The 24,686-nt window shown below is 42.4% G+C and overlaps 1 protein-coding gene across 3 annotated transcripts in view; it reads right to left on the reverse strand.

The window, feature by feature from the left end:
• GPD2 (glycerol-3-phosphate dehydrogenase 2) overlaps positions 1 to 24,686 on the reverse strand; it is a 217,682-nt gene that overhangs the window by 158,626 nt on the left and 34,370 nt on the right. For all 3 annotated transcript variants that reach the window (XR_013217808.1, XM_077272929.1, XM_077272930.1), the window contains exons 3-6: positions 13,634 to 13,805; positions 11,325 to 11,449; positions 5,171 to 5,268; positions 2,657 to 2,820 (exon numbers count right to left, since the gene is read on the reverse strand). Coding sequence is in view for 2 of the 3 variants with exons in the window: in XM_077272929.1 (XP_077129044.1) it covers positions 2,657 to 2,820; positions 5,171 to 5,268; positions 11,325 to 11,449; positions 13,634 to 13,805 (559 nt within the window). In the remaining variant the exon portion in view is untranslated. The remainder of the gene's footprint in view (positions 1 to 2,656; positions 2,821 to 5,170; positions 5,269 to 11,324; positions 11,450 to 13,633; positions 13,806 to 24,686) is intronic.

Here is a 24,686-nt window from a genome sequence, read left to right on the forward strand (position 1 = left end):
GACTGGCCATAGGGCACTTCTGGCAAATGCCAGAAGGGCCGGTGCCAGTGGTGGGCCGCTCAATCCGCCGCCCCCGCCGTCGCATTCAACTATACCGGCGTATAGACGCCGGTACAGTTGAATGCAATGATGGAGGAGAGAGCGTCTACAGACGCTCCTCTCCCATCATTCCCCGCTCTGCCTCTGACACTGCGGGTGCGCGATGATGTCATATCATCGCGCACCTGCTGTGTCCCGGGCAGACTGCAGCTGCTGAGACAGGAGCAGGAACCAGGAAGCAACGCTGGGCACGAGGAGAGGTGAGGAGAGTTTTTTTTTTTTCTGGACTGTGGGGCCATTCTCGGAGGAGGTGAGGGGAGGAAGAGAAGAGATGTGGGCTGTATATAGTTCTCTGTGGGCTGTGCTCTGTGCTGTATACTGCTGTGGGCTGTGCTCTGTGCTGTATACTGCTGTGGGCTGTATATAGTTCTCTGTGGGCTGTGCTCTGTGCTGTATACTGCTGTGGGCTGTATATAGTTCTCTGGGCTGTGCTCTGTGCTGTATACTGCTGTGGGCTGTATATAGTTCTCTGTGGGCTGTGCTCTGTGCTGTATACTGCTGTGGGCTGTATATAGTTCTCTGTGGGCTGTGCTCTGTGCTGTATACTGCTGTGGGCTGTATATAGCTCTCTGTGGGCTGTGCTCTGTGCTGTATACTACTGTGGGCTGTATATAGTTCTCTGTGGGCTGTGCTCTGTGCTGTATACTACTGTGTGCTGTATATAGTTCTCTGTGGGCTGTGCTGTATATAGTACTCTGTGGGCTGTGCTGTATATAGTACTCTGTGGGCTGTGCTGTATATAGTACTCTGTGGGCTGTGCTGTATATGGTACTCTGTGGGCTGTGCTGTGTATAGTACTCTGTGGGCTGTGCTGTATATAGTACTCTGTGGGCTGTGCTGTATATAGTACTCTGTGGGCTGTGCTGTATATAGTACTCTCTGGGCTGTGCTGTATATAGTACTCTCTGGGCTGTGCTTTATATAGTACTCTGGGCTGTGCTGTATATAGTACTCTGGGCTGTGCTTTATATAGTTCTCTGTGAGCTGTGCTGTATATAGTTCTCTGTGGGCTGTGCTGTATATAGTTCTCTGTGGGCTGTGCTGTATATATTACTTTGTGGGCTGTGCTGTATATATTACTTTGTGGGCTGTGCTGTATATATTACTCTGTGGGCTGTGCTGTATACTACTGTGTGGACTGTGCTGTATACTTCTACATGGGCTGTGCTGTATACTACTGTGTGGTCTGTGCTGTATACTACTGTGTGGTCTGTGCTGAATACTGCTGTGTGGGCTGTGTTATCTACTACGCGAGCTGTGCTATAGTGTGCAGGCTGTGCTGTATACTATGCGGTTTGTGCTATATAATATGTGGGCTTTGCTATATACTATGGGGAGTATATTATATTCTATGGGGGAGGCCATGTTATGTACTATGTGGCTGTGTTATATACTATTGTGGGGGTATATTATATTCTATGGGGGAGGCTGCGTTATATACTATGGGGGGCTGCATTATATTCTATGGGGGGCTACATTATATATTATGGGGAGGTGGGCTGTATTATATTCTATGGGGGTTACATACTCTGGGGTGGCTGCATTATACTCTGTGGGGTGGCTGCATTATACTCTGGGGTGGCTGCATTATACTCTGGGGTGGCTGCATTATACTCTGGGGTGGCTGCATTATACTATATGTGGGCTGCATTATACTGTATCGAGGACTATGGGGAATACGTTATACTATATGAAGAACTATGGGGTGCATTATACTATGGGAAGTGAATTGTACTACATGGATGACTGTGGCGGTGCATTATACTATATGGAGCACTATGAGGATTGTATTATGCTATATGGAGGACTATGAGGATTGTATTATGCTATATGGAGGACTATGAGGAGTGTATTATACTATGTGGAGGACTGAGCAGTGTATTTTAATATATGGAGGACTATAGGGAGTGTATTATACTATATGGAGGACTATGGAGCACATTATAATATATGGAGGACTATGGGGTGTATTTTACTAAACAAGTAAAATGCTGCATATTCGGATTGTTTTTGCTGGAACAAAAAGCCTTGTTGTCAGCAGCACATTGCCAGTGTAAACTGTAGATGTGCTGCTTAAAACATGATACTGTATGGTGATCTATTAGTGATCGTTCTGTCTCATCATTATTCCTCAGCTGGTGGAAAGAGGCCGGGAAACAAGCGTTGAACAACTTCAGTATTGTCGATCAAACTCGTTTAGCGGCCTGAACTCAGCGCACGTAAATACAACAGAAAGGCTTCTGTGTGATGTGCAATATGTTAGCATTTGGGGCCCCATTTTAAACTTTGCCTAGGGCCCCACTTTGCCTAAAACCGGCCCTGCCTACAAGTGTACAAAGGTATTATACAGTCACCGTGTGACAAGTGGGCCTGTGTAACTTCAAATGCCAGGGCTGAATTTTAGTCCCAGTCCGGCCCTGTAAGCATCCCTATCCTTTGCAAACCTCATTAAAAAAAAAACAATAAAAACAGGAAGTTCCCTTTCAAAGGATCTTTAGGTAAAAATTGCTAGAATTTCATTGACAGAACTATTTATTTTGATGAAACATATACCTACCATCATAATAGACGATGGCCCCAACAAGTCTGTCTTTCTGCAACATTGGGAACAACTCTAAGGCTTTGGATTTGCTGAGGACGTAACTGCTTTTTAGGCACTGACTGCCAGCGACAAGATCGTAGGCCTTGATGCCGACCCAGTAGTATGGCAGCTGCCACCACCTGCACAATAAAAAGAATCTCAGATTTCACGGGAAGACGAGCACAGCTTGCCATCCTATTATTTCCATTAAATCTAAAGATAACTCGAAGGAACCCAAGGGACAGTGAGTTAGGGACAGACCGAGTAACCGTAGTGTAGAAAACGGCAGCATTCCCAAAGTGCGGAAAACGTGGTTTCACATTGAACTGGTGAAACCTATGGGATTAGAATGTTGAAACTGCAGCATAAACCAGACCAACAGAGCAGGCTGCATTTGGAATAGAGTTCCATAAAGTTTAATCCTTTTGGTCATTTAAGTTAATTGGCATTAGGATCAGTTCCCCTACATTTCCATTGGTTGCTGATGATCAGAATAGTTTAGCATGCTGATGAAATGGAACAACAAAAAAAGAAGAAAATGGAGATATGACAGACACATTAAGGCCATGTTCACACTACGTTTTTCTGACTTTTTTTAGAGCAGCTGCACTCTGAAAAATGCCAGAAAAGGCGCTTGAAAAAATGGTCAAAATAATCTATATTCATTTCTATGGAAAATCGGCATTGATGTTCATATATTTAGGTTTTTGAGCATCTTCAGAGCCACCAAGAGTTTAAAAGAAGTGAACATTATTAAAATATTTTTTTTACTAGAAAGAAGCTGCATACTTTACAATAGTAGGAACAACCTAAGTATATGGCTGAATAAGAGAGATGCACCTATGTATCACAAAAGAAACTAAAAGAAAAATGGTGTTAAAAAATATCTCACAAATATATCAACTTTATTGTCACATCCCCTGAAGAAGCTGGGTGAAACACTTGTTGGAGCACACGGCTGCAAACCCAACAAGACTCCATATTATTATTATGCAAGGCAGCACCCTATACTTTTCTATTTGATACATTTCTTTCAAATGTCGACGGATAGATAGCGCCGACACTGATGCACCCCGAGACTACAGACCAGCTTGAATTTCCTTGGAACTTGATTGGGGGCTGATTATCCACCATCCAGACTATCCTGTGTTGAAGCCTTTCATCAATTTATCTCTGCCGTCCACGTCCAGGGAAACTAATTAGAATGCCATGGGTTGTAAATGTCTCGATTATGTTGCGCACCATGGACAAAGGTACAGCAAGATCTCTGGAGATGGACTTGTAAGAGATATTGTTCAACAATTGTCTCTCAAGTCCTCAGACAGTTCTCTTCTCCTCTTTCTGTTCTCCATGCTTGGTGTGGCACAAAAAACACAATGCAAAGATTGAGTCAAATTCTCCCTTTTTATCTGCTTTCAGGTGTGATTTTCATATTGCCCACACCTGTCACTTGCCACAGGTGAATTTGAACGAGCATCACATGCTTGAAACAATGTTTACCCACAATTTTTGAAAAATTCCAACAATTTTGTAGGGAACATTTTTGGAGTTTTGTGTGAAATGATGTTCAACTTGCTTTTTTTTCTCTGTTTTTTTTTGTGCTGTTCCAATACACACAAGGGAAATAAACATGTGTAATTAAAATCATTTACTGGAACAATTTCAAGTGTGCCAACACTTTCGGCCTTAACTGTGTGTGTTAACCACTATGAAATTTACTGCAATAGATATGTGGGGATACGAATTATATACGGTTTATAGCTTTGGGAGGATTGTTGTTAGCCCTCCATTGAGCTACTCTGTTTTTTTTTAACAAAATCTGTTACATTTTAGATTTAATATAGTGAATATATTTGTGAGATATTTTGCAGCACCATCTTTATTTTGGTTTATCTTGTGATACTTCACACTAGAAATCAATTTGAAGGCAACAAAAAAAAAAAAAAAAAATCAAACGCCAGGAAGATGCACCTTTTTGAGGTTTTTTTTAAATGTTTTTTCGCTTCAAAAAATACTACCGTTTTATTCACTGCTTAAAAGATGTCAAAAAAACATTTGAAAATCACCCAAAAATTCTAAAAAAAAAAAAACACTAAAAAGAAAATATTTACAGAAAATTAAAAACAGTAAAAAAGGATTCAGGAAACATCAATAGAAAGAAATGTTTCAGGATAAAAAAAAAATGTAGTGAAAATGCCCAAGACAAGGAGTGATATCTAAATCGTCTTGAACTTAAGAAAAAAAAAAGGACTTTTTTTTTTACCACAGGGGAAAAATAAAAAGTAGTATGAACATACCCTGAGTTAACCAGATTGGTTTGGATGTGGTACAGTGGATTTGTTATATTCGGTATGGCTTCTTAATTAAGGAAGCAATGATACCAGTGTGAACAGAGAAGAAACACATGGTAAGCAGGGAAGGCAGGGTTGGGATCAGTTTTTCCTATGGGATCTCTTCTTTAAATACAGCACATATAGGGTGATCTCTTACTTGTATACTGGCAGCATGATTGGCAATGGGGCGGATAAATGCGGAGCGATCTCCAGTAGGTTGGCACGTTCATGAAGAGCTTCTTTTACTAGTTTATACTGTAGACAGAGAAAGAGATACAGTACGTTAATACAGCCTTATACACATACCAATGTGCAAAAGTCACATTCAAAATTTAAGGTTAAAAAAAAAAAAATAAGTACAAAAAATTTTTTCCCTCCTACATAGTACCATGAAAAGCTTAGGTCAGCCTATAATTTCAATTAGAATCACTTCAAGGAGTCTTACTAAAATTTGACAAAAATTTGCCCAAAAATAGGAAATGTTAAAAAAGTAAGAAATGAGAATTACTTACTCACTGAATCCCTAGGCGCTCCACTGTAGCCAAACCCTCGTTACACCAGCATCCCGGCCGAGGCCGATAATTGGCTGCAGGGGGGTCACATGATTGATGTACGACATGCAATCACTACCAAAGCACTGGAGTGGCGGGGGATTCAAAGGGCAAAATATTATTTTGTTTTTATTTTATCATTTATAGCATTCTCTACCCTTTGACAAATTTTGTAAAATCCCAGAAAAATGATTTAAAATTGTCAAAATCACATATTCATTGATTTGTGCAAACCGGTTACAAATAGTGACTCCAACTCTTCCACAGATAGGCGTGACAAAGGTTGGCAGTCAAAATTTCAATACCCAATACCCTTTTTTTTTTGTTTTAGGAAAGAGAAGCTGCACCTAGAGGTGTCTTGTAGCAGTTTTCTACTCTATTCCCACTCAGGACATATGAAGCAAGTTTATAGAGAAGCCGGAAGACATTGGCCGACAGCAATCGCACCATCTAGGCACCACCTCCTGTAAACTTAGTCTAGCAAGAGGGCCAGGCTGAAACAAGAGATGATCACCATACATATATATATATAATTTATTTTTAACTTAATATATGTGTGTTTACTTGCATTTTATCTTATTTTATATATACACTTTTTTTATTTTTTATATTTGCGTGCATTTTATTATACATGTATACTTTTTTTTTTTTTATTATTATTATTATTTTTTTTTTTTTTTTTTTTTACTTTTTTCTATGAAATCTGTGATTTCCAGGATACAAACACCAGGACTTGGAGCAATGACTGCATTTCTACATAAATTGGTATTTCTAGCTGGGGGAAGGATGATACTTTACAATCTGTTCTCTTCCATGTCTGTTTCCCTGCGCTCATTTGTTTCATAACTCGCCCGATGCAGTAGAGTCCTGTGAATCGGAGTGTGTCGTTATCTCGCCCATCAGCAACGCCAGAGAAAAAAAAACCCACATCACTATCCGAGTTAAATTGATTCATAAAACACGCAGCCTTTGGCGAACTTGCAGATGTAGTAAATGAACCAATGTATACCATCGGGGGACAATAAGGCTGTCGGCTTACCTGTCAATAATACAATTAGCCACAATTTAATAAAGATTTAAGACTGGAAGGCCCTCGTTCAATTTGTTACACAGCGCACGGGCACCGAGAAACTTCCAATCTTCTAGACTTTTTTTTTTTTTTTTTTTAGTTGACTGGAAGATATTAAACAGAACAGTGAGATACAGACCAGCGGGGATCACTTGTTTTCTGCCCCTTTATTGATGATTTTTTTTGCATTTATTTTTTTATTATTATGACAATTTTAGGCTAAATATTCTGCAGAATAAATTTTGAAGATATTTTCAGAGCTCTCCCATCTTGATTTTTTTTTTCTTTTTATAAGGAGTTGGGCTGCCCACGAACATAAAAAAGTTGTTTGTATATTTTATAAATGGAAAATCGGTACTAATTTATGTTATTTACTAATTCTGCACCAATCTCTCACTTTCAGCGCCAGTTTGACGATCGTTTACGCTCCACTTTCACGCTCGATCTGACAGTGACACGGTAGGCTGATTTCATTAGATTATCGAGCCCCCTTTTTCTGTATCAGCCAGGATGGAGAAAGGGGCTGAGTGAACTAAACCAGGCAGCCAGCCCCCTTCATCTCGTGTGACAATTCAGTTATTTTATGTTCCTTTAGATACTTATTTGGTAATGAGATAAGCAGCGGAGTTCATCAAAGAAAAACAAAAAGTATTCCCAAATTGGGGAAAAAAACAAATACGGTCCCCAAAAAAGAAAAAGAAAAAAAAGAGAGAAAAATAAGGGGAACAGTTAACAAAAAAATAAAGTTTAGAGGTAAATAAGCACAAATAATTACAGATTACTAGATTGTACATGTGCTGACTATACACCCATATCACTATTAATCACCAATTCTAGCATACCTGTCCGCTAAGAGATAATGTGTGTGGATGAGTAAGAACACTAGTTTTTGGACATGATAGACTTGTATTCAGCATTTGTTAGCAGCTTTAACTTTAATTTTCAGGTGCTTGTGGGTGGTCACTAGTTAGTACAAGGTCTCCTATATGCAGCACATGAAGGTATGAGGAATTCCAGCTCTCCTATCTCCGTGTGATACATTTTCAGAAGCAGCAGAATGGAGAACATTATATAGCAGTACTGAGCAGTGTAGCTGTGGATACAGCTCTCGGACGAGATAAAAGATCTAGTAGAAATCATCAGAATCGGTGTATGTCTCGGTCTCCTCCTTTCATTCTCCTCCCCACTCCATAGAGAGGAATAGGCAGTAATCTGATCCCTCAGCGAGGTGACAAGTTGTTTTTTTTGACAAAGTCACATTTTATATGATTTTCAGAGTGAATGATCAATTTAGGAGGCAGGGGGAGAGGACGTGGCTCATAAATAGAAAGAAGCCCATTTCACCAAAAAGATATATTGTAAAATCGCTTGTACTGTTGACTTATGGAAAGGTTTTTGAGGAGACAGATGATCGAGACGTAGGGTTGGTGCGCGGCCCGGTATTACAATACACAGCAAGCTGCTGGTTACCTTTATACACAGTCCACAGTTCGCAGACCACAAACCGTTTTTTAGCTTCTGACGAGAGTTTTTGTCAGGTGAAAAACAATTTGTGATCTGGGATCTGTGAACTTCGAATAAAGGAAAAGTATATTGTACTTCAATACTGGGAAGCGCATCTACACCACGTCTCTATCCATCTCCTGAAGGTTGGTGCGGTCTCCCACTCCCGAGATGGTTCATCACCCAACCACCTTCTACTCCACCATCTGAGCGCCACCAAAACCCTCCTCCTTTCTATTGAAGAGACAGTGACTTTTTAATAGAGAGAAGAACAAGGAGCACACAATTATTTGTGGTTAAACAATGTTGCGTTCATGGAGTTCATCTTATTCACTCTGTATAATAGTCTCTTGTTATCGATAGTGAAAGATTACACTGGAGGAAATGATTGTTCATGTATCATACGACGACTAAGTGACCCCTGGCGCGGTCATGATGCCAAATGGTAACGCTTTCTCAAATTCAACCACAAACTTGTGGTGACAAAGCATACAAAAATATTGTCGAAAGACTAAATTAGAGGAGTTTCCAATCCCCGCTTTTTTAATTTATCTACACGGTATCAATAATCCAGTGTCTGAGAAATATTATTTTCATGTAGAAGTTCTTCTTATATATGGTTACTGGTGGTTTGTGGTCAAATAATTATTGGCTGTGATGCAACGGGGCAAAGGGTAATATTTACATAGTAACATAGTTAGCAAGGCCGAAAAAAGACATTTGTCCATCCAGTTCAGCCTATATTCCGTCAGAATAAATCCCCAGATCTACGTCCTTCTAATGATCCTAATAACTGTAAGATACAATATCGTTACGCTCCAGGAAGAGATCCAGGCCTCTGTTGAACCCCTCGACTGAGTTCACCATCACCACCTCCTCAGGCGAGGAATTCCAGATTCTCACTGCCCTAACAGTAAATAATCCTCTTCTATGTTGGTGGAGAAACCTTCTCTCCTCCAGACGCAGAGAATGCCCCCTTGTGCCCGTCACCTTCCTTGGTATAAACAGATCTTCCGAGAGATATTTGTATTGTCCCCTTATATACTTATACATGGTTATTAGATCGCCACTCAGTGGTCTTTTTCCTAGACTAAATAATCCTAATGTTGCTAATCTCTCTGGTTATTGTAGTTCCCCCCATCCCCTTTATTAATTTTGTTGCTCTCCTTTGTACTCGCTCTAGTTCCATTATATCCTTCCTGAGCACCGGTGCCCAAAACTGTACACAGTACTCCATGTGCGGTCTAACCAGGGATTTGTACAGAGGCAGTATAATGCTCTCATCATGTGTATCCAGACCTCTTTTAATGCACCCCATGATCCTGTTTGCCTTGACAGCCATCAACCTAATGACTGGAATACCTCTATAATAAAACCTGACATCTCTTAAAAAGGGTTGCGCTCCTGTTTTATTCTTCAGGAGCACATCGCTTCCCAGTGTCCCAGATTCCCGATTGCCAGGGGGGGTGGTAGCCTCCAAAAGATTAACAACTCGGAGTACAGGGGCAATGAGACTGATTAGCATCAGAGAAGTGATCACGAGCTCTGAAGCAAAGAGCTTGGAAGCACATATTCCTTCCCTGGAGAACTGGCCACCACTGAAGGACTACAGAAGTGGCTGATAACTTGGATAATTATCAATACACAATAACATTAGAAATCTCTTCTTGAGAACAGAGAGGACTTTTAATTCTCAAGAAGCGTTCCATCTGTGTCAGCACCGGCTCTCCTGGGGATCGCGTGACAGCGTTAGGTCACACAATCTCTGCGGCCAATCAGGGCTGGCTTCACTCCCCCCTTCTTAGAACAAAATCAAGACATCTGGAGGAAGCGAGAGCAGCAGCAGCTCTCGCTTCCTCCAGATATCAGTTACGTGTGTAGAAGAGGAGAGAGAAGCAAGCGCTGATTGGCCACAGGGATCGCCTGACACAATGTCACACAATCCCTGGGAGAACCAGTGTGGACGTCAGCACCAGAGGTGAGTATACGTGTTATTATTTTACTGACAGGAAAAAGAGAGTCACAAGAGATTCCTGGAGAACTGGACAACCCCTTTAAATGTACAATTTGACGGGACAACAAGACTTGACAAGGAATGCATCTCCCATAATTGTTGTATTAGGCACGCTAAATGGAATTGCGCCCATAACTTACACAACACTCCCTGATGAGATAATAGATCACTACTCTCCAAGAAAGTTTTCATTTTTAACCAACTACGCTTATAGAATGCTCTCTCTCTCCTTCAACCTTTTTTCCTCTCCCTGTTTTAAACAGTAGAAACCAAGCTCTATATGAACTGCTCTGTAACTTGCCTGTTTTTTTGAGTGGCTGGTCCCTCTTAATCAGCATTCTACCAGCACTATAGGTGCTGGACGATCCCTTCACTTTCTAGCTTGCATTCCTCCTGCCTCTATCCAAAACCTGCATACTATGAACTGAAAGCAGCCTCTCTTATGCCTTTATGCAGAGTAGCAGACAGGAGAGCAGGAGCAGAGAGGTCAAGTCCTTCCTCCACTTCCTGTAAGGCGTCTAAATGACTGTGCTGCTAGAGACTGATTACACTTGACAGCAGGCAGTGAACAGCTCAGAAGGAATATTCACAGTGGCCGGCACTTTGTAGTGATTTTTGTGGGTAAATCAACAGTTTTTAATTACAGTGATTTGCAGATTGTCTGTTCATCACATTATCTATCAAATTAAATGAAGTTATCAGAAAGTACAGGGACCATTTAGACGGACACCGAACCACTGGGATCAAGTCCTCCGCTCTAATTAAAAGAGGTCCCGGAACTCAGACTTTTATCTAATTAAAACTTTTATTTTAAGAACTGAAATAATCTCCGATAAACTTATTATACAGCAGGAAAGTATTATAATTTAGATTAGTAAAGTTTGCAGCTTTTCAGGTACTTTCAGTCCAAAGCGAAGCAAATATACGTATGAAAATCAATCTGCCCAAAGAAACCACATTTCTTTACATATTTGCATTGTTAACATGCCCGGGGTCTCTTTTATGGCTTGTTTGGCCATAGTGAAATGAAACCTCATCTATAAATGTCAATAGCACAATGCTCCCAGTCACCTATTTATTACAGAGAATAGCAAATTATTAGATTCCGGGATCAATATGGCGCTAATGAGACGTCTCACAGACGTGGTCGTACAGCGCCGGCCATGAACGTTACCTGCTCCACATCCAGCTTCATGATGGCTTTCTGGAGATACCGGACACCTCCATGGATGAGCTTGGTGCTTCTGCTGCTGGTCCCTGAAGAAAAGTCATCTCGCTCCACAAGGGCAGTTTTAAGTCCTGTTATATTTTATTTAAGAAAAGGCCAAAGTTACACAGTGATAGGAAATGATGAGAGCCTGAACACAGAACATCGCTATCTGCAGCTAATTAGTGCCACTTCTTATTCTTCACATATTAGTACGACTCCAGGAGCAGAGAGACAATGCAAAGTATTATCCCTTAAGCAGCTGTTCATAACCTTAAGTCCTCCAGCTACAGTAAAACAAACACTTCCGGAATGCAGGAAGATGTCAGGTTACAACAGCTAGAAAGCCACAGCCTTGAGACCACTTCCCTAGAGCCTCAGTATTGTGACACATTCAAGTCTGACATAAAGCACCCATAATGTGATCAGGATAAACAGCTGCCAGTATTAAGGTATTCTTTACAGCAACTACATGGACCACTATCGGCAACAATCGGAGAATATTCATTGACTTATAAGGGAGTGTTGTGAGCGTGCTCTGTGATGTATGCAGAGGTCAACGTGCAGAGAGGAAGAGGAGGTGAGCTCTGACCATCACATGCGAATGGTGGATACTGTATAATCTACATATAGGCGTTACCTTTGTAATAAAGGTGAAATAAACAAGGCGAGCACTTCACTGTTTTGTCCCGTGGGCAACAGGTGAGGGCAAGTTGGAGGGTTGGTCACTCCGTAGTGATGAGCGAGTGTGCTCAGGTAAGGTGTTATCAGAGCATGCTCGTGTCCAAAACGAGTACGTTCATCGTGCTTGACAAAAAAAAATAAATGCTTGTGTCGCCACAGCTGCATTTTCTAAAGTGGCAACACATGCAGGGATTGCCTAACAAAGAGGAAATCCCTGCATATGTTGTGTCTGTCTAAAAGCCGCAAGACATGAAGAAGCGGTGACTCAAGCATTTTTTTTGAGCATGCCAAAAATACTCGATTAGGACACGAGCATGGTCAGATGACACCTTATCCGAGCACGCTCGCTCATCACTGACGCTAACCTGAACAAGTGGGGTACAGCACAACTACATAAAGACTGATCCTGAACCATACACTATTCACTCTTATTAAGCAAAGAATGACCAAACAGCACAATGTTCATATATCTACAAAAATAATCAATTTTATTAAACACAAAATTCAATTTAAAACACTAACAATTTACATAAAAGGAATTACCTCCAATGAAGAAGTGTGGACGAAACACGCGTCGAGGTGGAGGAATGAAGCTCGGATATCACACACTATGTAAGTCAGGATTGTTCATATATTGCATATGTGAGTTGTAGCGAGTTGGGCTCCTTCTTTACATGGGGGATTGGGATAGCAGCCATGAGAGCTATAGTTGTGCGGTTTGAACCAATTGATTGGATATTGTACACATAGCACAAGATATATTGGTGCCAACTACCCCTTATATAGGCCCTGGAATTGAATCCCTTGCCATGTAATTTTGGTCTGATCTCACCTGCTAGTAGTGTCTCTATTGCAAATTATGAATACTGTAGGTGTGTGTGTTGATAATTCCTGCAAATTGCGTTCCTCACATTGGAGGTTATTCCTTTTATGTCAATTGTTAGTGTTTTAACCTGAATTTTGTATTTAATAAAATTGATTAATTTTGTAGATATATGAACATTGTGCTGTTTGGTCATTCTTTGCTTAATAAGAGTGAATAGTGGCTGATTTGGGATTTTGAGGATTTAAACATAGCACAATGATAATTGTGGGATCTAAAAGTTGTTTGATTACATAAAGACTGATGTATAATCCAATCATGGCTGCTGGACTCACTCCAAAAGGAGATAGAACGTAACAAGCAAAGGAGAGGGGAATGCGGTGGATCTCGTGCGCTGCAGCTGATAAAGATTAATCTAGGCGGCAAGTATAAAAACCTACTAATTTATTGCAACACGTATCAGAGTAGAACTAATTATTCCTCGGGTTCTACTCCGAAATATGTTGCAATAAATTAGATGGGTTTTTTTTAATACTTACCGCCTAGATTAGCCTCTCTCAGTGGCAGCACCCAGGATCCACCGCACTCCTCTCTCCTTTACCTTTGAAATCCGGTCTATGATGATACTGACGGCAAGATTTCAAGTATTTATTCTAAAAAATGTAAATAAATCACCCAAAAAAAAAAAAAAAGTAAAAATGTTAAACTATTAAAAGCAGCAAGTCATTTTCTCTCAAAAATCAAAAACCTTGTCTTGCGGGTTTCATACCTCTCGAGACAGCGTCCAATGCACATCCGCAGCCGGTGGCTCCTCCACCAATGACCAGTACGTCAAACTCCTTTGTGTTTTCCAGGGTGAGTAATTGAGCTTCCCTGGACGGCAGTTCATTCTGAGTGGTCGCTCTCACCAGCTCGGCGGCTTGCACGTGCTTGAAGTTTGCCTGGAAAGTGCACAAAAAGCATCTTTTAAAATTAAGGAAGGCATCCATGTACAGCGGGTGGAATACGTATTGCAAGATATGCGTTTAGAAACCTGGCACAAAGTGTTTTATTTTTCTGCAGCGCCTCCAGAGGGTAAAGTAAGTATTACACACAGTGCCCATTCTAACCTATTAGTTGTCTGTGTAATGCAGGACAGGTCAGGTCCTCCAGAGAGCGAGACCCTCCTTACAACCGCTTTCCATTCTGGTCAAGGGGAACTTGAAGAGAGGACCCCAACCTATAGATCCAAAATAATCTAACTGGGTATATAAAAATGGGTTGTGGAAACTGGACAAACTTATTTAAAGGGGTTGAACAGGAATAGAAAAAGATGGAAGATTTATCGCCAAAAATCATCCCTGTGGTTTCCTTTATTGCAAACTGTATTGAAATTAAAAGACCGGAGCTGCAATACCAGACGCAACCATCGGTCAGATGTGATGCTGTGTTAGGAAAATGGCAGTCTATTTTTTCATGTACGAGGTTTAGTTTTTTTGTTTAACGCCTTTCCCACTTTTTGAAAGTTTTCACTATGGTAGAAATGGACCTCACAGCCATGACTCCTAACCTGAGGGCAACTACAGCGACTCCTATGACCTCCGGTCACCTGGGTCCCGTATATTGCCCTCTTCTTGATAAATCAAGTGGTCATCCAACCTCAGTCTGAGCCTAAACTGACCCCCAACTGTCTCATTCACACAAGTCACAGCGAAAACGGGAGAGGAAATAAAGAGAAAGATATCGGTATATCTGAAGGACTGATGAAAGACTGATGGCAAAAGCAAGAGATCTTTTAAAAAATATAATATATAAAAATAAAAATCCTAGCAGGCTTTGGAAATAAATTTTTAAAAAATCTTTTTACATATCTTTGGTACAAAAACATTATCAGTGCATTTTTTTGCTATAGTCAATATTTACCCTTAGTCTAAATGGGGAAAAAAAGATACTGTCACACAGTGGCACTTTGATCGCTACGACGGTACGATCCGTGACGTTCCAGCGATATCCATATGTGACGCCCGGGAGACCGAGGTACCCAGCACCAGATCAATGAGGTCCGTCTCTTAAGGGGGATGTCACTAGTGGCTTGACCCGGTGCTGTGGCCTCAGGCGATGCACAGTGTAAGGGATATCATGAAGGAACAGACACTTACTTGGTCAGCAGCAGGTCCTCTCAGCTGTGATGACCCCGATCCTGGATCGACGGCTATTGTCCAAATGAAAGACTGAGGCGCTGAAACGTTTAACCAGTTTACTTCAACAAAGAGGGATTTGTGACCAATACTGTCACCGGAGTCTGTATAAGAACTCTGAAATTATTTTGATCCTGTCGGGATTTCCACCTCTTATTATGCGCAGTTTCTGTATGGCCCTGCTGCTGTTTGTGAACTGGCTGCCGGCCCAATCTGTCTCTTCTGTGCTCTGGTTCGACGGACAACCCGAGTCCCTTTTTGTCGGCTTACCCCCTCTGGGAGTACCGCTGAACTCTGTGTCTGTTGTTGCGTCTTACCCTGGTGAAGCTGATATCACCTCACTTCCTTCCGGTTGCTGTATTATATGTAATGAATATAGCCACGGATCCAGTATGCGTCTCTGCGCCTATTCTGGGTAGAGGTTATTGCTACCCGGTTCTCACAATGTCCTTTTTCTCTGTTCCTCTTTTCCTACTATGGATATTACGGGCCTATAATCCGTCATAGGGCTGTTAGGAGCTCAGTTATACGACCTCTCACTTTCAGCTCCTCAACCCAACTGCCAATCTTTTTCTCAGACCAGAATAGATCAAGGGGAGTCTCTGGAGCTCCCCCTTCTGGCCGGAGATGGTAGTGCAGTCTTGCTATTTTAATATTTGTATTTGGTGTCAATAACTATTTTGGTGGCAAATACCCCTAGGGGCGCCACATTCCCCCTTAGTTAAGAACAGTACTCCGGGATTGTGGGACGATAACATTTTGAAATAACAATTGATATATACAGAGTCTTAAAAATGAAAAGTTACAAAAACCACTCAAAGAAACAACAACAAAAAATGGAATTCTGTAAAAAGTCACTTCAAATAGCATCCATTAATGCAGTTCTATCCTTGAAGGTACTAGGAAGCAAAGTTCACAAAGCAGTCTTTCCGGAGCTTTGATTTAGTGTTTCCGGGCTGATAAAAAGTTCAAGAATATGCAAGAAGTTCATACAGGTAAGTCTCTGTAGGTACTGGGCTTAAACGTTACAGAACGATAACAATGACTATAGTCTTATAGTTGGTGATCCGCATACTTGGCCGGTAATTGACCCCGGGTACTACGCTGGGATCTACGTAATAGCGGTGTCTCTTTATGTGGTGTACTACTGTCTACTGCGGATATAGTATCTGCCCTCTCTGCTAAAGATAATTCCACCACTATGGGGTTGGCAAGTCCACCGTGAATGGGATCACTCTCATCAGGAATCTGTTCTTCCTGACCTGGAACCTCTTGTAGTACGGGGTCAGCCTCTTCCTGTCTTGGGACTTCTAATATTGGGTTCGGTGTTGGATAAAAGGCCACCATGGGAACCACTACTGCACCATGGTATGTTAGTAGGGTTTTGGGAAAGTCTCCTATACAGGTGTGATACATTTCCTCCTCTTTTTCCTTTACTGGTTGAACCTGTATAGGTTGAATAACTTCTGATTCTGGCTGGACAACTTCTGGCTCTTTCAATGTTTCCGGACATAATTTAAGATTGTCTCTTGACACTAGTACAGATGTTAAACCTCCGTTTTTGCTAATGAGACACATTTTAGGATTATCCATTCTTGTTGGTAAAACTGTGTAGGGTACGGCTTCCCATTGATTATCCAGTTTATTGGTTCGATGATTCCTCTTGAGTACTTGGTCACCCGGTCTTAATGGAGTTGCTAGAGCATTCTGGTTGAAAGTTCGCTCTTGTCTTTCTCTGGTTTGCTGGAGGCTTCTTTCCACACTCTCTTGCACTTGGCGATACTGCTTTTGCCGTACGACATCCCAATTGGAGTCTTGAACTTCTGCGTCTGGTTTCAGAATTCCCATTTCTAGATCGATTGGCAATTGGCCGGGTCTTGCACGCATAAGATAAGCTGGGGTGCAGTTGGTAGAGCTCACTGGGCCATGATTATACAGATCCACCAAGTAAGGCAATTTCTCTGGCCATTGATTCCTTTCCGTTTCAGGTAAAGTCTTTAGTAGGTCTATCACAATATGGTTCATCTTCTCACATAAGCCGTTTGTTTGCGGATGATAGGCCGTCGTCCGGATCTTTTTACAACCATACATATTACAGAATTCTCTGAAGATCTCTGATTCAAAGGCTGTACCCTGGTCAGTGAGAACCTGTTCCGGATATCCATGGGGTCTACAAAAGTATGTTTGGAACGCTTTGGCTGCTGTTTTTGCAGTCAGATCTTTTACAGGTACTACTACCAAGAAACGCGAATAATGGTCCACGATGGTCAAGGCATAGACGTAACCGGACCGGCTCGGTGTCAACTTCACGTGGTCCATGGCTACCAGTTCAAGTGGTTGTTTGGTGACTATGGGCTGCAGTGGTGCTCTTTGGCTCTTTTGATCGTTCCTTCTGAGGTTGCACGGGCCACAGTTTCTACACCACTGTTCGATTGATTTTCTCATGCCGACCCAATAAAATCTCTCTCTCAGAAGTACTTCTAGCTTTTTCCAACCAAAGTGACCAGCACCATTGTGGTAAGCCTCGAGGACCATCCTCACATCTTGTTTAGGCACGATAATCTGCCAAACCAATTCATGTGTTTTCGGATTGGTGTATCTTCTACAGAGTTTCCCTTGATACAGGAACATTTTGCCTCTCTCTTTCCAGAGTTGATGCGTCTCTTCTGGGGCATCCTCATCGGGATATGCACTTTGCTCAGTCAATAGTTCCTTCACTAGCTTCACAGCCGGATTACTATCTTGGGTGTCAGCCCATCTATGGTGTGCTAACGGATTAAAATTCACTTCTTGTTGTTTCTGATAGGTATTTGACTGACGATGTTTTACCTTGGGCTGATGAAAGGCTGGTAGTTCAATTTCTTCAAGCTCCCCCATTTCTTCTTCTACATCTCTCAATTGTGGCATCCGGGATAGGGCATCGGCATTTCCATACTTGCGACCTGCTCGATAATTGATCACGAAGTTGTAATTAGATAACCGGGCTATCCATCGCTGTTCTAACGCACCTAATTTAGCCGTGTCTAAGTGGGTCAATGGATTGTTGTCAGTATAGACAATAAATTCTGCACCGGTCAAATAGTGTTTGAAACGTTCAGTCACAGCCCAAACTACTGCCAGTAGCTCCAATTTGAAAGAGCTATAATTTTCAGAATTTCTTTCAGTAGGCCGGAGTTTTCTACTTGCAAAGGCGATGACTTTCTCCCGACCTTCTTGCTTTTGTGACAGCACCACTCCTAATCCCACATTACTGGCATCTGTGTAGAGGATGAAAGGTTGATGGTAATCCGGGTACGCCAGAACTTCTTCTCCGGTTAGTGCCTTCTTTAGTTGTTCAAAGGAGTCTTCTCTTTCGTCGTTCCACTGAAAAGGAGGGTTTCGGTTTGAAGGTTTCTTCGTCTGCCCTATCAAAGTATCTTGCAAGGGCGCTGCCAATTTGGTAAATCCTTTTATAAATCTACGATAGTAACCCACTAATCCCAAGAATTGCCTCACTTCTTTTACATTGGTAGGTCTTGGCCAATCCCTTATGGCAGTTATTTTCTCGGGATCCGGTGCTACTCCCTCCGAACTCACGATGTGCCCTAAGTATTGTACCTTTGGCTTGAGAAGGTGACATTTGGATGGTTTGATTTTCATACCATACTTGGATAAGGCTTCAAACACCTCTGCCAGGTCTGTTAAGTGCTGTTCGTAAGTCTTTGAGTAGACGATCACATCATCTAGGTACAGGAGGACGGTCTCAAAGTTCTTGTGTCCGAGGCAACATTCCATCAGTCGCTGGAAAGTACCGGATGCGTTGCAGAGTCCGAACGGCATGCGATTAAATTCGCTTAGACCCATTGGTGTGGTGAATGCCGTTTTTTCTTTATCTCTCTCAGCCACAGGGACTTGCCAATACCTGCTTGTTAAGTCTAAGGTGGAAAAATAATTAGCAGATTTCAAAGCAGTCAAGGACTCTTCTATCCTAGGCAAGGGATAGGCGTCTTTATGGGTGATATTATTAATCCGCCGGTAGTCTACGCACATTCTCATGGTTCCGTCCTTTTTTTTTGACAATCACCAGAGGGGCCGCCCAAGGGCTACAACTATCTCTTATTACCCCGGCCTGTTTCATCTCTCTCAGCATGTCCTTCGTGCATTGATAGTGAGCGGGCGGTATGGGTCTATATCTTTCTTTTATCGGGGGATGGTCACCGGTGGGGATTGTATGTTCCACCCCTTCTATCCGTCCGAAGTCTAATGGGTGTTTACTGAAGACCTGTTCATATTCCGTCACTAATCTATATACCCCTTGTCTTTGATGGGTAGGTGTTGAATCTACACCCACGTCTAGCTGTTGGCACCAATCCTCCGATTCTCCATCTGAGCCGTTATTTTCCACCTGACAGGTCGATTCTAAGGGCTCAACGGTTGTGATGGCATTGTTGTCAACAGTATATAACTTTGCCACTGTAGCGTACCTTGGCAAAGTGACCTCTTCCTCTCCACAGTTCAAAAGTCGTACCGGCACCCATCCCCGGTGTACCTAGACCACCCCTCGTGCTGTGAGTATAGTGGGTCTGCTGTCGGTGTACGCTGGTTCTATTAAGGCTTGATAGTCTCGTCCTTTAGTACCAATGGCCGCTCTACACCACACCAGCATTTCTGTTTTTGGTGGGATTACAATAGACGTTGGATCACTCACCCTCACACTAGCGATTTCTCCACCTGCAACTTCTATCTGTTGCCTTAACATCAACACTTTTATTTCCCTCCGGAGAACTCTCTGCTGGCAGGATCGGGCAGTTTCAGCAATTTGTTGTAAGACAGAAATAACTTCGGAAAAGCAGTTCTCTAACACATTCATTCCTATCAAAACAATTGGTTCACAGTTCTGTCGGTCAACATCAACGACAATTATACCCTGTTTCTTCATTTCTGCTTTACCAATCTTTATAGTCATCTCCCTGAATCCCAGTTTCGGTACCAACTTACCATTACTGGCCCATATATTTAGTTCAACATCAGAGGGTCCTTTATCAATATCTACCTCAGCCCAGTACCTCTTATAAAGGATATATGGTATAGATGAAATCTGGGAACCTGTAACCAGCAAAGCGTTGAGGGGAATTCTGTCCAGCACGATAGGGATGATGGGTCGTCCTCCGATGTACCTGTCGTGCCAGGGTGTTGGGCCTTGAAAATTAATTCCTGCGAAGCGGCCAGCATTCCCAGGGGATTCCCGTTTAAATCACAATTTTGTGCAAAGTGGCCTGGCTGCTGGCAACGGCGGCAAATGGGCTGTCCATCCGGTTGGTAGCGGTCACGGGGTCGTCCTCTCCATGTCAGGTATCTCCGGGACCTCATCCATGGAACATCCTCTCTACGGTTTGCCAACTCCATCTTGGGTTCTCTCATCTCCTGCATGGTTTTAGCCATTGAAGCAACAACATCAGTTAAAGAGTCAAGCTTTTGCTGAAGAGCCTCATTAGTAATGGGCCCCAGAGACTTAGCACTGGCACCAGACGTAGCTGATGTCACTGGCATTCCCCGTTGCTGAAGTGCATCTGCCATGGGTTGTGTGAGATCCTGATCCCGAGGTGCCTCTGCCAGCTGGAGACGTATCGCGCTCTCCTTTAATTGGGCAAATGTCAATTCAGGGTTCTTAAAAACAAGCATGCTCACATGCCCCCGGTGAGAAGGGGTGTAGAGTCCCTCAATAAATTGATCTCTTAGCAGTTTATCGGCTCCTGTGTTAAAAATGGGTTCAGCCAGTGTAAGTGATTTAAGGGCTTCCTGCAGGTTTAAGGCAAAATCTCTCACGCCCTCATTAGCTTTTTGTTTGCAATTAAAGAATCGTACTTTAGCTTTGCTGCTGGCAGTGGTTTCAAATGTAGCTTTTAATCCAGCAAATATGCGTTCAACAGTACCTTTTAGATCAGTTGCCCATGCCGTGACTTCTCGCTTAGCATGGCCACTTAACTGCATCATCAGGAGACTAACACGCTGAGCTTCACCCACGGGGAACATATCAAAATGAGCCAGCATCTTTTCCCTGAAACCGTCAAGGGTATTAGGTTCACCTTCGTACATTGGAAGCCACGGGCCACCCGGGGTATATGGCATCAACACCGGCATGATGGGCGCCACTCCTTGCACTGCTGCGCTGCCAGGCTCTCTATTGACACTCTGTCTTTCAGCTGCATTAGCGTCGCCGGGTGCTGCGGCGTCTCCGTGCTGCGACATACTGTACCCCCTTAGTTAATCCAGACCCCTCCGGTCCCAGCTTCCGTCTAGATAATGTAGATTCGTTCCTCTGTGCAGCAGGATGACAATGACGCGCCCCCTGCTGCCTCTAACTGCCGCACGCTCTGTAATGGTGGATTTTGAAGTTTTTCAGTCAGACTGGGGCTTGGGTAATGACATAGCTCGATTAACAGTTTTGTGCCTAACGGTTATGAGATGATTACATCAGGGGATGGCGGCCATTTTTACCCCATTATAACCAATGGAGAAAAGTCACTTTCAATAGTTTTCAATGGGGAACGGGATTTTCTTTAACAACATCAATTTCCAAGATTTTTCATCCAAATTTTCACAGTTTCAGACTCCAATTACGGCACACAATACCCGGTGTACGGGCTGGCGAAATCCTGTTCGTGACGCCAGTTGTGACGCCCGGGAGACCGAGGTACCCAGCACCAGATCAATGAGGTCCGTCTCTAAGGGGGATGTCACTAGTGGCTTGACCCGGTGCTGTGGCCTCAGGTGATGCACAGTGTAAGGGATATCATGAAGGAACAGACACTTACTTGATCAGCAGCAGGTCCTCTCAGCTGTGATGACCCCGATCCTGGATCGATGGCTATTGTCCAAATGAAAGACTGAGGCGCTGAAACGTTTAACCAGTTTACTTCAACAAAGAGGGATTTGTGACCAACACTGTCCCCGGAGTCTGTATAAGAACTCTGAAATTATTTTGATCCTGTCAGGATTTCCACCTCTTATTATGCGCAGTTTCTGTATGGCCCTGCTGCTGTGTGTGAACTGGCTGCCGACCCAATCTGTCTCTTCTGTGCTCTGGTTCGACGGACAACCCAAGTCCTTTTTGTCGGCTTACCCCCTCTGGGAGTACCGCTGAACTCTGTGTCTGTTGTTGCGTCTTACCCTGGTGAAGCTGATATCACCTCACTTCCTTCCGGTTGCTGTATTATATGTAATGAATATAGCCACGGATCCGGTATCCATCTCTGCGCCTATTCTGGGTAGAGGTTATTGCTACCCGGTTCTCACAATGTCCTTTTTCTCTATTCCTCTTTTTCTACTATGGATATTACGGGCCTATAATCCGTCATAGGGCTGTTAAGAGTTCAGTTATACGACCTCTCACTTTCAGCTCCTCAACCCAACTGCCAATCTTTTTCTCAGACCAGAATAGATCAAGGGGAGTCTCTGGAGCTCCCCCTTCTGGCCGGAGATGGTAGTGCAGTCTTGCTATTTTAATATTTGTATTTGGTGTCAATAACTATTTTGGTGGCAAATACCCCTAGGGGCGCCACACATACGATATCGCAGTGTCTGACATGCTACTGCGATCAGGGACCCCGCTGAGAATCGTACGTCGTAGCAGATCGTTTGGAACTTTCTTTCGTCGCTGGATCTCCCGCTGTCATCGCTGGATCGTTGTGTGTGACAGCGATGCGTTCGCTTGTAACCAGGGTAAACATCGGGTTACTAAGTGCAGGGCCACGCTTAGTAACCCGATGTTTACCCTGGTTACCATCGTAAAAGTAAAAAAAAACAAACCGTACATACTCACATTCCGGTGTCCTTCAGGTCCCTTGCAGTCTGCTTCCCGCTCTGACTGCCGGCCAGAAAGTAAGAGCAGATCACAGCGGTGACGTCACTGCTGTGATCTGCTTTCACTTTACGGCGGCACTCAGTCAGAGCGGGAAGCAGACTGCAAGGGACCTGAAGGACACCGGAATGTGAGTATGTACGGTTTGTTTTTTATTACTTTTACGCTGGTAACCAGGGTAAACATCGGGTTACTAAGCGTGGCCCTGCACTTAGTAACCCGATGTTTACCCTGGTTACCCGGGACCTCGGCATCGTTGGTCGCTGGAGAGCGGTCTGTGTGACAGCTCTCCTGCGACCACACAACGACTTTCCAACGATCACGGCCAGGTCGTATCGCTGGTCGTGATCGTTGGAAAGTTGCAGAGTGTGACAGTACCCTAACAGTTTGAAAAGATAGTAAAAATACTCACATTCTATTTCATATCTCTGGTGCTCCAATTTATCTTAAAATCAACATTTTATTTTATTTGTGTATGTCACCGTCTACACTGTTTCAATAAAATCAGTGTTTTATCAGTAGGAGATTATCACTACTGGACTAGGTGTCTGGTGCCTCCTAGTCAACTGCTCTGTATAACCCCGCCCCCACCAATGATTAGCAGCTTTATGTTCGTATACAGTGTACACAGAAACCTGCCAATCAGTGGTGTGGGCGGGGTTATATAGTACTCAGCATTTCAGATCTGCTGCAGAGAAAACTGGGATTGTATCACAAAAGATAACAAGCAGACCAGTAAGTGATACATCGATGGAATCAGGATCTCTGCCCTTACCTCATACTGCTCTTAGCAGATGTTTGCTATATAATCTATCTGCTGACAGAGTCCATTTAATTTATCCAATAACCATTAACTTGCAGGAAAACTAAGAGCTTTAGAAAATGCTGCAAACATTTTAATTAAACCAAATTGCAAAAATTATATTTAGCCCCAAAAGTATACATTAATTTCATTTACTTTATTTTATTTTTTTTATTATTTATTATTATTTTTTTTTTTACACATTTCCTTGCTGCCGTACATAAGCCACAAGCCAACCGCTATGTGTGACTCTACCCTTGGAACAAAGTGGGAATTTTGTATAAAAAAAAAAAAAGTATTCATTTTCACAAATATATAACTTTCAGCTTTAAAAAAAAAAAAAAAGGCCTTATTAAAATTGTATGTATATTTTGTTTTAATATTTTGGAGCTAATATTTTTTTTTTTTTTTTTTAAAAGGCCACCACAATTACATTTAATGAATTCACCAATTCCTCGTCGAAAGACTAAAAATCTACAAAAGTGAACTTATGAAAGCAAATGTTTGATTAAGCGCACATTAAAGATTTCCTAATCTCAGGGAAACATTTTATTCATTTTGCATGCAACCCTCATTTTAAAATGATTAGATCAATTCCCCCCCCCCCCCACCTCCCGTGCTCGGGCCCCATTAGAATTGCAAATTTTTCCCAGCCTTCCTAGACATTTGCAACTTATGGTGTAACAGCAAACAAGATCTAATAATTAGTGTCTATTTCTGAAAGAAGTGCATATTTAAAGACTACAGGCAATTAACAACCAGGTTGTCCTGTAATCACCACCAGTATTAATTTGAGTGTAGTGCTGAATTTCATGCAAATTACTCTCTTAAACACCAACTGCTTTCATTCTCGCTGGCGCGTCGAGATCCCGCTAATGGAAGAGTTAATATATGGAGCCATTTTATTGAAATTTATTTATCAGCATGGAGGCGGCACCTACTTTATTCAAGAACTCGCTTTTATTCATTGCGTTTTAATATGGAAATTATTTTCTCCTTGTAA

Source organism: Ranitomeya variabilis, chromosome 7 (genome assembly GCF_051348905.1).
Source record: "Ranitomeya variabilis isolate aRanVar5 chromosome 7, aRanVar5.hap1, whole genome shotgun sequence".
Taxonomy (NCBI): Eukaryota; Metazoa; Chordata; class Amphibia; order Anura; family Dendrobatidae; genus Ranitomeya; species Ranitomeya variabilis.